The sequence below is a fragment of the Nicotiana tomentosiformis genome, chromosome 2 (assembly GCF_000390325.3).
Source record: "Nicotiana tomentosiformis chromosome 2, ASM39032v3, whole genome shotgun sequence".
NCBI lineage: Eukaryota > Viridiplantae > Streptophyta > Magnoliopsida > Solanales > Solanaceae > Nicotiana > Nicotiana tomentosiformis.
In genome coordinates, this window is record NC_090813.1 from 11,733,028 (window position 1) to 11,747,044 (window position 14,017).

The following is a 14,017-nucleotide window of genomic DNA, read 5'->3' on the forward strand; positions in this document are numbered from 1 at the left end:
AAAAAAAATCGGATTTAAGTTGCGGAAAAACCGACTATGGATTTGTCTTGTAACAGAGCATTTTGAGAAATACATTTTGTGTTATATATAAGGTATTTTTGGGACATATTATATAAAATATTGAATTTCTTGGAATGTAGTTTCCAACGCTCTTAACCGTTCGTTCATATGACATCTCGATAAAAAGATATAAGCGTCGGAAAATGGGCGAATGAGAGGGTGCCAAGCTAGCACCTCTTTGACTTTTCAAAAGTTGATATATATGTCTTAACTCGTCTCTCTCTTCATTTTTACATAGAACCCGATCATAGAACACCATAAAACCTGTCCTTGAGCTCTCTAGTAATGTTTCAAATAATACTAATATCCCGGGTACGAAATCAAGAAGCGATAACATCAGAACGATCCCTACTACATAAGTATCGCTATATCGCCTATCTTTTTATTTGTAGTTTGAGTTTTGGAATGTATTTAATAGTTAATAAAATGCCTAATTTCTGTATTTAAGTGTTTAAATATCAAGGAAGGTTGATAAATTTATTTCCTAATGTTTAGAACTCACGGGACGGTGATCGGAAGTCGTGAGTTCGATTTATTTCACTTTTAGTGGACTGTTTTGTAGTCCACTCGTGTTGGCCTATTGTGCTGATTATTTATGGAGTTTTGAAGGATGAAGGGCGTGGATAAACGCAACATGTGGTAGGGTAGTAGGCTGGTCGCTCGTTGTTGCAATTTCAGGTTGATTGATAGCTTATTGATTGGGTATGTTATGGTATATTTGGGGGTTTTGTTGTATTGAAGGCCCCGAATTGTAGTTGGGTTGTTTTTGTGCTGCTGATTGTATTGTGTTTGTATATCGACTATAATAGTCTTGAGGGAGCAATGAAATCAGGGAAAATATTTCCCGTTTTATTTTAGAATCGATTTATCATTTGAGATACGTGATATACCACCGCCATCTAAGTTATACACGTATTTCTTTGTTATAAGGTTGGTGCGCTAGTTTTCATAAGATTGTTGTTGAGTTGCATTGACGACTTGAGGTATGTCAAGGCTATCTATTCTTTTCTTTTGGCATGATCCATATAATACAAACGAAATGTGCAAACGTTGAACTTTTATAAATGACTCTATTCATAGAAGTACTAGGGGTTCCTATGTTCTGGATTCCCTATATGTCCTACTTTCATATTGTCTGTTCATGGGTCTCATAACATCCCAAGAGATATTATTGACTTACTTCATTATGCATTGCATCCATTTATACATGTATAGTGACCCATGACCAGATAACATTATATACGCGTATAGTATATGTATATGGGGTATGGGGAAAGGTTATGACGTTATATATGCACCACCACCTGATTAGCTGGTATACGTTTATGATTTCGCCTACAGAGGCTGAGATAATATAATGGGATGCCCTCAGAGGTTTGATGATGTTATGTATGCATATACCTATGCATGATATGACATTTATACGCATATGCATGACATTATAAATGTTTCATGATTCACATATCTATTCAAACTTACAGGTTGAGTCCTTTACTTCATGTTTATTTCATGTCTGTTATATACTAATTTTTATGCCTCACATACTTGGTACATTATTCGTACTGACGCCCATATTGCCTGGGGGGCTGCAGGTGCAGGTAGACAGGCTGACAGTCCCCCATCTTAGGATCCTTGATCAGCGAGAGTTGGTGTGCTCCATTTTGATCCGGAGCTGCTATTGAGTTTTGGTACGATACTTTTGTATACATATGGGTATGACAGGGCCTAGTCCCGTCCTTTATACAGTTGTACACTCTATTAGAGGTCTGTAGACTATCATGTATAGTTAGATAGTATGTGGCCTTGTCGATTCGCCCTACCGTATTCCGTATATATATATATATCTCTTTTGGGAATGTTTTCCCACGTGTATTGTTCAAATGAATCAATAGTTTATTTCTAGACGTTATGCATGGCCTACACTTATTTCATGTTTATATCTTAGACGAATGCTTAGGGGTGTTCGATAGGTAGAACTCGGGCACTCGTCACGGCCCATCGGTTTGGGTCGTGACAGTGTAGTGAATCAACTTGTTGGTGGGAACTCCATGACTATGCCTTATGTGGAGGCATGTGAGATTTTGGATGAGATGGCGGAAACATCATCGGCTTGGCAATCCCGAGCCAATATTCCACAAGGTGACCCCACACATGATCCACCTCTACCTCTTGCACCATTGCCTAAGCCTAAGCTTCTACCTTTACAGAGACCCCATCATGATCCACCGCCATCTCCTCTTGCACCATTGCCTAAGCCTCTACCTCCATACCTTCAAAGGCTTTCCAAGAAAAATGGTGAGAATCAATTCAAGAAGTTCATTCAAATGATGAAGAGTCTCTTAATCAATGCGCCATTAGTTGAAGCTTTGGAACAAATACCCGATTATGCCAAGTTTATGAAAGATCTTGTGACAAAGAAGCGGTCAATGAATTTTGAAACTATCAAAGTCACTCATCAAGTGAGTGCAACTGTGCATTCAATGGCTCCTAAGTTGAAGGATCCCAGTGCTTTCACGATTCCTTGTACAGTTAGAAGTGTCGGGTTTCCTAAAGCTCTTTGTGATCTTGGGGCAAGTATCAATTTGATGCCCTATTCGGTTTTCACAACTTTGGGGATTAGGCAACCAAGACCCACCTATATGAGATTGCAAATGTCCGATCGTACTTTGAATAGGCCTTTGGGAGTGATTGAAGATGTCTTGGTTTGTGTTGATAAATTCATTCTTCTGGCGAATTTTGTCATTCTAGATTGTGAGGTTGATTATGAATTACCGATTATTCTCAGGAGACCTTTCCTTGCTATGGGGAAGGATCTTTGTGATGTTGAAGCTGGAGAGCTTACATTCCAGGTTCGTGATGAAAAGTGGTATTCCATGTGCGCAAGTCCATGTGGCAACCAAATAGCAATGAGGTGTGTTCGTTTGTGGACTTGGTGACCGATGTTATTATTGATGATACAAGTGCTACAATCAATGTTGGTGATATGTTGGAGGCCGTCTTGCTAAATTTTGATTATGACTAGATGGATGGATTTATGGAATGTGCAAACTCTTTGCAAAGAATGAGTTCGTAGAACTATGCACCTCGGAAATTATCTTTGGATCTTGAAAATAGGACAACTCCTCCTACAAAGCCTTATATTGAAGAGCCTCATAACTTGGAGTTGAATCCATTGCTTCCACATCTTCGGTATGAATTTCTTGGCCCTTGTTCTACTTTACCGGTTATTCATTCCTCCTGTTTGACTAACGTGTAGGTAGAATCCACATTGGCGGTGCGACACAAGAGAAAGAAGGCTATTGGATGGGCATTGGCGGATATTCAGAGGATACGCCCCGCCTTTTGTATGCATAATATCAAGTTTGAGGATGGTGCCAAACTATATATTGAACATCAAAGGAGACTCAATGAGGCTATGCAATAAATTGTCAAGAAGGAGATTATCAAGTGGTTGGAGGTCGGGGTGGTCTATCCCATCTCCGATAGTTCGTGGACTTCTCTGGTTCAATGTGTCCCAGAGAAATGGGGCATGCTGGTGGTCACCAATGACAAGAATGAGTTGATTCCTACACGAACGGTGACCAGATGAAGGGTGTGTATGGACTATCGCAAGCTCAACAAAGTCACAAGGAAGGATCATTTTCTACTTCCTTTCTTAGACTAAATGCTCGATAGATTGACCGACTGTGCTTTCTATTTCTTTATTGATGGGTATTCGGGATACAACCAAGTTCTTATTGCTCCGGAAGATCAAGAGAAAACAAACTTTACATGTCCCTATGGTACTTTTGCCTTCAAACAGATGCCATTTCGTCTGTGCAATGCATCGACGACTTTTCAAAGGTGCATGACATCTATCTTCATAAACATGGTGGAGGACTACCTTGAAGTTTTCATGGATGACATCTCGGTGGTTGGGAATTCTTTTGATGATTGTCTTTTGGATAAAGTGTTGGCTAGATGTGAAGAAACAAATTTGGTGCTTAATTGGGAGAAATATCATTTCATGGTCGAGGAAGGCATTGTCTTTGGCCAAAAAATCTCAAAGCATTGAATTGAAGTTGACAAGGCAAAAATTGAGGTGATTTCTAAACTTTCACTTCCAACTTCGGTGAAGGGTGTGAGGAGTTTCTTAGGCCACGTGGGGTTTTACCGGCGTTTCATCAAAGATTTATCTAAATTGGTGAACCCGTGTGCAAGCTTATTGAGAAGGATGCTAAGTTCAGCTTCAATGATGATTGCATGAGGGCTTTTGAAATATTGAAGTTCAAGTTGACAACTACTCCTGTCATCACCGCTCCAAATTGAAGTGTCCCTTTTGAACTCATATGTGATGCAAGTGACGTATCGGTTGGGGCAACACATCAACAAAAAATTTCATCCGGTATACTATGCTAGTAAGACCATGAATAGTGCCCAAGTCAACTACTCCGTTACGGAGAAAGAGCTCCTTGCCATTGTGTTTGCAATTGAGAAGTATCGCCCCTACTTGATGGGTGCAAAAGTCATTGTCCACACAGATCATACGGGGCTTCGGTATCTTATGATCAAGAAGGACTCCAAATATCGGTTGATGAGATGGGTGCTTTTGTTGCAAGAGTTTGATATTGACATCCAATATAGAAAAGGGAGCGAAAACCAAGTGGCAGACCACTTGTCTCGTTTAGAGGAGGAGGGGAGGCCGCATGACGGCCTTGAAATCAATGACGCATTCCTAATGAGCAATTCTTGGCAATTTCTTGTGGGTGGAATCACTCCGGATATGTTCTCTTCAAACCAAAGGAAGAAGCTCAAACGAGATTGTCAAGATTATTATTGGGATGAACCATACATTTTCCGAATTTGGATTAGAAGATGTATACCGAAAGAAGAGAAAGGTGAAATTCTTGGGGCTTGTCATTCTTTGTCATATGGTGGTCGTCATGGTGGATCAAGAATGGTGGCCAAAGTGCTTAGTTGCGGCTTCTATTGGCCCACTCTTTACAAGGATCCAAGTGAGCTAGTGAAAATATGTGATGAATGTCAACGGGTCGGTGGAATCTCAAATAAGAATGAAATGCGTCTCACAACCATTTTGGAGATCGATATTTTCGATGTGTAGGGTATTGACTTCATGGGCCCTTTTGTGAGTTCTTGTGGAAACACCTATATCTTGGTCACAGTTGACTATGTGTCCAAATGGGTTGAAGCCATTGCTTTACCCAATAATGAGGCGAGAAGTGTGGTGTCTTTCTTGAAGACGAATATTTTCACAAGGTTTGGTACTCCACGTGCTATTATAAGCGATGTGGGTCATATGTTTGCAACAAGGCTTTCAACACTTTGCTTATCAAGTATGGTGTTATTCATAAAGTCATGACTCCTTATCACTCATAAACTAGTGGGCAAGTGGAAGTCTTCAATCGGGAGATAAAGAGTATCTTGTCCAAAATAGTGAATGCTAATTGGACGGATTGGTCCAAGAAGCTTGATGATGCATTATGCGCTTATCAGACGACTTACAAAACACCTATCGGAATATCGCCATACTGGTTGGTGTTCGTAAAAGCTTGACATCTTCCGGTGGAACTAGAGAACAAGGCCATGTGGGCTCTAAAGAAGTTAAATCATGATTGGTATGTAGCCGCTAACTTGAGGGTTGCACATTTAAATGAAATGGATGAGTTCTGGTTCCATGCTTATGCAAGTTCGTTCTTGTACAAAGAATAGATGAAATATCTTCATGACAAATACATTTGGAACAAAGAGTCCATTGTGGGCGATCTTGTATTGTTGTTTAACTCAAGGTTGAGGATGTATCTTGGGAAGCTAAAGTCTAAATGGAGTGGTCCTTTTGAAATTGTGGGTATGACACATTTTGGTGCATTGGACCTGAATAAAAAAAATACTGAAGTATTCTGAGTCAATGGTCACCAGGTGAAGCACTACTTGGGAAAAGTTGGAGATAGCCACGTCGTGGCGGTCATTCATTTCAATTAATGGTATTCTGCGTCGTGCAACGACTTTAAATCAGACGCTTCTTAGGAGGTAACCCATATTTCTTTTCATTTTCCTTTTGTAGTTAGGTGTTGTTTATATTCTAACTTGATTTGAAGTGTGCTACAGTGCTGAGTGTGACTTACAGGAATTGTGGATAAAAATCTGGCTAAGTATTGCAAGAATTGCGGACTGCAGTTGATTTGTGCCGACCATACATTTTTGGGTGTTGTAGCAAAAGAACATTGCAACTGCACAATTAGCTTGCGGACCACACAAATGAAAGGTTGAAAATGTCAACAATCTGAAGTTTAGTCTGTCGGAGAAAAGGTCGATGTGCGACCACACACAAAATTGTGCGGACTGTAGATGAAATAATGAAAAGATGTCTTCAGGTAATAGAGTGCAGACCGCACTCGCTCTTCTTTCCCTTAGTAAACAACAAGTATAAATAGAGGAATAAGGGCATTTGGTACGTTTTTCACTCTCTGAGCATGAAAATATTCCTCTGCTAAGAATTTCTTGGTGATTTCATCTGTCCACACACATAACATTTGTGATCACTCACTCATTATACTCATTCATCTCGTATGCTTCAATTTCTTGTAAATCTTTTTCTTTTAATTTTAAATTTTTAGTCCTTTTTAGGCTATTTTTCATTAGAATTCATTTGTGTATCCATGTGGAGGTAAATCTGTAATGGGTTAACTAATACAAGCTCTATGGGAACCGGGTTAACATATTTTCATGCTTCTATGATGTTTTCATGTCAAATTGTGCACAAAATTGCAAAACCTAGATATAAATAAATTGACATGTACGTAACTCTTGAATTCTACGACCGCACTTGAATTTGTGCGATCCGCAGATGTGGAATTTAGGGCAACTTAGTGAATAACTCATTTTGTGGCCACGAGTTTAAATGTGCGGACTGCAGAATTCCCATCGCGACCGCAGAACAACCCATTTAATGTCATCAGAGAGTCCATACTTTTTTACTCCAATGTGCGGCCGCATTTCTAATTGTGCGGACCGCAGAAATTATGTTGCGGTCACACGTCAGCCAATTCTCTGTCATCAGAGAGTTGGTATAGTTTGGGTTTCAGAGGTGCGGCCACAAGTGAAATTGTGCGGATGCACTTCACTTTTGCGGCCGCACAACAAAACTGTGCGGTCCGCAAGTCCTCATCTGCGGCCTCGAGAAAAATTATGCAGACCGCATATCATTTCCCTGCAAGCATGTTCTAATTGTGTACCCTTACCATGTCTTCTGGTTTATAACTTACTTGCATATCTCCTCTGTATGTCTAAATATTGAATTGCAACTTACAATCGCCTTTGCTTGATACAGACAATGGTTCGATCTAGAAGACGTGGCGACACATCTAAAGGAAGAGGTGAACCTTCTCGGGGTCAAGGCAATAATGCCTTACCCCTTGGACAACAAAAGACAATTACAAAGAAAGCTATAACCGGAAGAGGGAGAGGTGCAGATCTTTCGGAGATGAGCTCATATGTCCCATTTAGGGAAGCATTAGAAGGCAACTCACCCTCTGTTCAGGAGCAGTCGGCCGTACAGTCGAGGCCGCCAGAGGGATACCAGCTCAGGACCAACCATCCTCATCTCATAGCACTTCCGAAGGATCGGAGAGTGCTAGTCAGGCTTCTGAGCCATAGGCTACACCAGTCCCTGAGGCACATCGTGCACCCATTTAAGATATCCCCGATAATGGTAGAGGGGGAGATGCTACAGCTGCCGGCCTTGAAAGGTCGAAGAAAAAAGAGGTTTGGGAGGACCGATTTGTTAGCTTGGCTGCCTTCACCAGCTTTCGTACCTGGTGTCCAATGAGGTCGCTAACCCTTGAGCGGAAATTTCTCTTAAAAGATTTAGAGAAGTACAATCCATCCGTTTTGAGGTAGTTCAGGGAGCGCACGGGGTGAATGTGGTTCACTCACAGTGTAGTAGATTCCAAAGAGTACCTTGTCCGGGAATTCTACGCCAATGTGACGCATATCAAAAATGGGACAAAGGTGACCAAAGTGTGTAACCTCAAAGTGAGGTTTGATCAGCATACACTTAACACGTTCGTGGGCTTCGACGATGTTGAGCCAAAGGAGTATTTTGAGAAGTGTGCACTGGGAGACGCAGTCCGGCCTTGGTTAGCGGAGATTCTAGCAGCACCATGTCCACAACCACCATGGATTGTCGTTGGGGTTCCTATCCACCGGAACACTCTGAGTTTCGAGGCGGAAGGGTGGAAAACCTTTGTCTGCAGCTGAGGAGCTTAAAACACACACATAAATATGCTCGCTTGTCGAATATCGTATAATATAATATCGTATCCACAAGGATTGGAGTTAAACAGTATTATCGTAGTTTGTAGCTAGATTGCTATCCAAGATGATCAACAATTGAGAATTATGTGATTTAAAACTAAAATTAACTAAGAATCTAGAGCTAATTGATTGATGACAATCAAACAAAAGTAGCAAGGAAGATATCAGTAGGAGAAAATAGGGGTTGATTGGATAGCTGCAAGATAATTGTCTGAGATTTAACTCGAGTTAATTCACTTTTAATGTTCAAGTGAGTCTCTCTAATTCACTCAATTATTAGTTCAAATGTTTAGTAGAAATTCCTCTCTCTATTAAGTCTAAACCTCACAACATGAACCAATTTACGCTCGGTGAAGATATGCAAGAATTCGTAATGGATTGGTCTTTAGGAGAAACTCTCTCGACTATTCTCCTAAGTAGGTTTAATTAACAATTCAAATAGACTCTTCCGATTACTAAGAAGAATTAATGAATTTAACCAACAAAATATAATGCAAAGATATCACAAGTTATACCTCTCTCGATTACATGAATTAGTGAATAAAGATGCAACGATTAAATCATCCAATATGATTAAATACATAAAAATAGAGTTAATTATCCACAAACATGTATCAATACACCAAATCCATCAAACCCTAAAGAGAACTACTCTATGGATATGGAGCAATTCATCATAAACAATGTTTAAGCTAAGGAAAAACATAAAACAATCCAAATCCTTGTCTTGAGCGAGGATTGAATGATGAAATCCTTGAGAATTTGATTCTCCACCTCCTCCTTGGCTTACTTAGGTCTAAGATGTGTCAAAAGTCCCAAAAATAATATTTTTCCATGTATTTATACCAAGTAGGGTCGGGCCCGGACGAAAATACCTTTTTCTATGCGAATTTGGAAAATACTATGTAAATATTGCATAGGAGACCCGCATGGGGCGGCGCGCCAGGCGGGGCAGCAGTGGGAAACTTCAGAGAGTAAAAATCTGTCAGGCTACAGGATTTTGTACATGCGCGGCGCCCCACGCACCGCAGGTGTGTTGTTTTCTTAGAGTTCGACTTTTTGCTTCGCTTTTGACATCCAGACTTAGTCCTCGACCCCCGAACGCAATCTCGGCTTAATCCTTTGGGCTTTTACTCAGACTTCAAAGCTCCAAATCACTCGAATTAGCTCCATAACATTTACATATCTCAAAATTCTCCTACAATGCATAAAATACACAATTAGTGTGAAACACTAGCGATTAAAGCTCAAACTCTATTGAAGTGCAATAATTAGAGTGCAATAAGCGACTAAAACACGCAATTATAGCCTACCATAAACACCCCACACTTAAACCATTGCTCTTCCTCGAGCAATCAAACCACACTTTATATAGACACACCTTACTTATCATCACTCCTAACTCATTACACCAAGAATATTTAAAATAGACTAAGGAAAATAGTGTAACATCCTCGCCTCAAGATTTGACTCACAAGCGCCACACATTATTCACAACCCGCTCACTTACTCTAACTTAAAGGTCAATGACATTACCTCTCCTTCATGAATCAAGTGTCCTCACACAAAAATAGAGAGTATTTCCACACACAATAAGATTTAAGAACAATCAGGAACTCAAGATAAAAAAATAAAATTCACTCACTCTCAGAACAATATTCATATGCCACAAAATATGCACCATAAGCTTGACCGTAGTGCACTACTCAACTAATTGAGCTCATTCAGTCAAGGATCAAGTAGGACTTTAATTAGTTGTAATGTAGGCTGCAGGACGGGTAGGATACATTTAGACGTAATAGTGACTACACCTACCTAAGTACTTTAATACATACACTTTAACAGTCAAAACCCCACACTTATGTCAAACCATACTCCATCTTCACATCAATATGCATCAACGTCCTACTTCTTTAAGCACAATTACATCAAGAGTCGCCACTATCAAAGAAAATTTTTCACATCAATACAATTTTTTTTCTTTCTTTTTCAGTTCAAGTGGCTCTCACCTTTTCAAAACATTTCACCTTCTTCCTTATTTCATTAGTTCCACTCAAAAGCCAAACCAACCACCCCACACTTCAACTATTACAAAGTTCATAACAAATTCAAGCGCTCACGAGAGGTAAAAAGTTTAAATATATGGTCAATTCAAACAAATGGGTAAGGCTTGTAATGTGGTTGCCAAATAAATAGGATTACATGCTCAAAGAGGTTAACTAAGATACATAACAATTAGGTGGATGAAAGCATATAACTGGCCCAACAAAGGAACGCTTATATCACTTCCAAGACTGAATAAAACAACTATTTCGCTTTGCAAACACACAGGGCAAGTTCTAGACATCAAATGCAATGCACAGAATATAACAAACCTCACACACATATGGCACATAACTCACTCCGGATTGGATTATCAAGACACTCTAGTCAAAGCAGTTAGGCAAAGTTAAGATCATACAATTTAAGGTACTTATGCAAGAGTCAAAAACTGAGCCTAAGCGTCACAACTAAAGCACTCAATATTCTCAAGGTATAATAAAGTCAAGATACATTTCTTCAAATTCAAATCAAAGCAAAAAGGTTTCCTACTACTAGACAAAAATAAAAACTAACTACACCTCGTTCAAACAAGACCATTGGAAAAGAACCGCGACACAAAGAAAATTCAAGGGGGAATTAATACACTACCTAACAAAAGAAAATCTTTTTGTCTTTTTCTTTCGACTTAATCCCTCAAAAAACCTGTCGAATCATATCCATCATCGGGAAAAATAGAAAATTTAAAAATTTTATGTTTTTTTCAATTCTTTTTCTTCTTATTCTCTAAGTACTAAAATTAACAAAAACTAAAATACATATACATACAACATACAAATATCCCCCTACCCCACACTTTAAGTTGTGGCATGTCCCCATGACACACAATTTAAAAGCATAAAGTAGAAAAAACTTCCCTGAATCTCTAGTCGGGGTCTAAATCAAAGTCGGACTCCATTCCACGTGCCCTAACTAGTGCACACATCCATGCAGACAGCTTCTTTCCACCCTTGTTGGGGTAGACCTTACACTTATCATTCTCTCTCACCGCATCTTTCACTTTCCACTCAACACTTGCAACTGGCTTCTCCTTTTTTACCCCAGTTGTTATATTCATCTCAAACGTTATCATCTCCTCACCCACTATTTGCATGAGTTTCCTATCATGTATATCCAAAATTTCTCTACCCGTTGCTAAGAATGGTCTTCCTAAAATGAGAGGGACCTCCTTATTCTCCTCCATATTTACCACTACAAAATCTACCAGAAACACAAACTTATCTACCCAAACTAAAACATCTTCAACTATCCCCTCAGGTATCAAAGTTGTTTGGTCGGCCAGATGCAAAAAAATTGGTGCGGACCTTATCTCTCTAATCTCATGATCCAGCTTCCTATAAATGGACAAAGGCATTAAATTAATTGAGGCACCGGAATTACACAAAGATTTATTTTCCCTCGATCTCCACACTTTTGTGGGAGTTTATTTTGCAAGATTGCACTGCAATGCTCTGTGAGCTTAACCACCTTGGTCTATTCTATCTCTCTCTTTCTCGTAAGGATATCTTTCAATAACTTTGCATAAGCTGTCATTAGTGAGAGAACTTCAGTGAATGGCAGGTTTACATTAACATGTCTCAACAAATCTAAAAATTTCTCAAACTGCTTGTCCAACTTTTCTCTATAGAGCTTTTGGAGAAAAGGTAGAGCGGGCATGTGATTGCTCACATCATCAAATTCCTCCCCTCTTAAAGTTTCTTCCTTATTCTTTTTCTTCTCAGTCTTTTTCTCATCTTCAATTTTGAGCTCCTTCCCACTTTCTTTTTCATGCACAACTTCTTTGTGAATTGGAGTGGGTTCTTTCAACACTTGTCCGCTTCTCAAGGTCACAACATTTACCTTTTCTTTGGGATTCTTTTCAGTATCAACTAGTAGAGTACTTGGGATTCTCTCAAATAATATAGTTGCAATTTGTCCCACTTGTCTCTCGAAGTTACGAAAACCTGTCCCAATTTCTTTGATAGTTGCACCATGAGCATCTAATCTCTCATATGTCTTGACAATAAATGACTTCATAAGATCTTCTAACCCAGACTGAATTGGCGGTTGAGGTTGAAATTGCGGCCTCGGACAACTCATTTAGAATTGTGACTATCTCATCTGGAGTCTTTTTCATCAACGGACCTCCAACTGCATTACTCAATGTTCTTCGTGGGGTCGGTGTCAATCCATCCCAAAAGTCCTGGAGTTGCATCCAAATTTCTATTCCATTATGCTAATACTTACGCATTATCTCCTTAAGCCTCTCCCAAGCTTCAAACATAGTTTCAGTCTCATTCTGACAGAAGTTCTGGATTTCTCTTCTAAACTTGCCCGTTTATCTGAGGAGAAATATTTAGCAAGAAATTTTCTGGTCATCTTCTCTCATGTTCTAATCGATCCCTGGGCAAGCTTCTAAGCTAGTGTTTTGCATCATCTTTGAGAGTGAAAGGGAATGCCCTTAGATAAACTGCAACTTGTGACACACCATTATATTGAAAGGTGTTCATGATCTTCTCGAAGTCCACGAGATGATTGTTTGGATCTTCGCTTATCTTTCCTCTGAAAACAGATATGTTTTGGAGGTTTGGAGCAACCCTTGCTTTATTTCAATATTATTGGTTGCAACTGGAGGTGGTTTCACACTGGATAAACCTTGGTTGTAGACCGGTATAGTGTAATCACCAAGTGGTCTCCCAGCACCGGGGGCTATATTTTCGAATTAGTCTATAGCCAAAGGTTGATTCTGAGCCATTCTTCGAGCTCTCTCCACCTCATAAGAAATTTGTGCATCTTTGAGTGCTGTTTCTTCAGCATCCCTTGCAGCTTTCTCTCTAAGTTGGGGAGCCTTTCTCGCAGCCAAATCTATATTATCGTCATCTCCAATCATATTTCCGTTGGTTGAGGATTGCCCAACCTTCTCTATTTTCTCGGTGAGATTTCTTTTCTTCCTCAACTGTCGCAGTTGTTTCTCAATTTCTGGTTCGTATGGGTGCAATTCCTTCCCAAAAGATCGAGTCATGCACCAATCTAACTTGTAGCCTGCGCACAGTCAAAGAACACCCAAACATAAAAAGAGAAAAATAAAATAAAAATAAAAGAAATTTTTTCTGAATTAGCACTACAAACTATTTCAAACACTATTGATTTCTAATTCCCTGCAACGACACCAAAATTTGACGAGCTTAAAACACACACCTAAATATGCTCGCTAGTCGAATATAGTATATAATATAATATTGTATCCATATGGATTGGAGTTAAATAATATTATCGTAGTTTGTAGCTAGATTGCCATCCAAGATGATCAATAATTGAGAATTATGTGATTTAAAACTAAAATTACCTAAGAATCTAGAGCTAATTGACTAATGACAATCAAACAAAAGTAGCAAGGAAGATATCAGTGGGAGAAAATAGGGGTTGATTGGATAGCTGCAAGATAATTGTCTGAAATTTAACTCTAGTTAATTCACTTTTAATGTTCAAGTGAGTCTCTCTAATTCACTCAATTATTAGTTCAAATGTTTAGTAGAAATTCCTCTCTCTATTAAGTCTAAACCTC

General features: G+C 39.3%; 1 protein-coding gene across 1 annotated transcript; it reads right to left on the reverse strand.

Moving 5' to 3' along the window:
* Positions 1-11,946: 11,946 nt before the first annotated feature.
* LOC138904342 (uncharacterized) lies at positions 11,947-12,552 on the reverse strand. The gene has a single exon (XM_070192841.1). It carries the CDS (start codon positions 12,550-12,552, stop codon positions 11,947-11,949), a length of 606 nt encoding a protein of 201 aa, XP_070048942.1.
* Between the last annotated feature and the right edge of the window lie 1,465 nt (positions 12,553-14,017).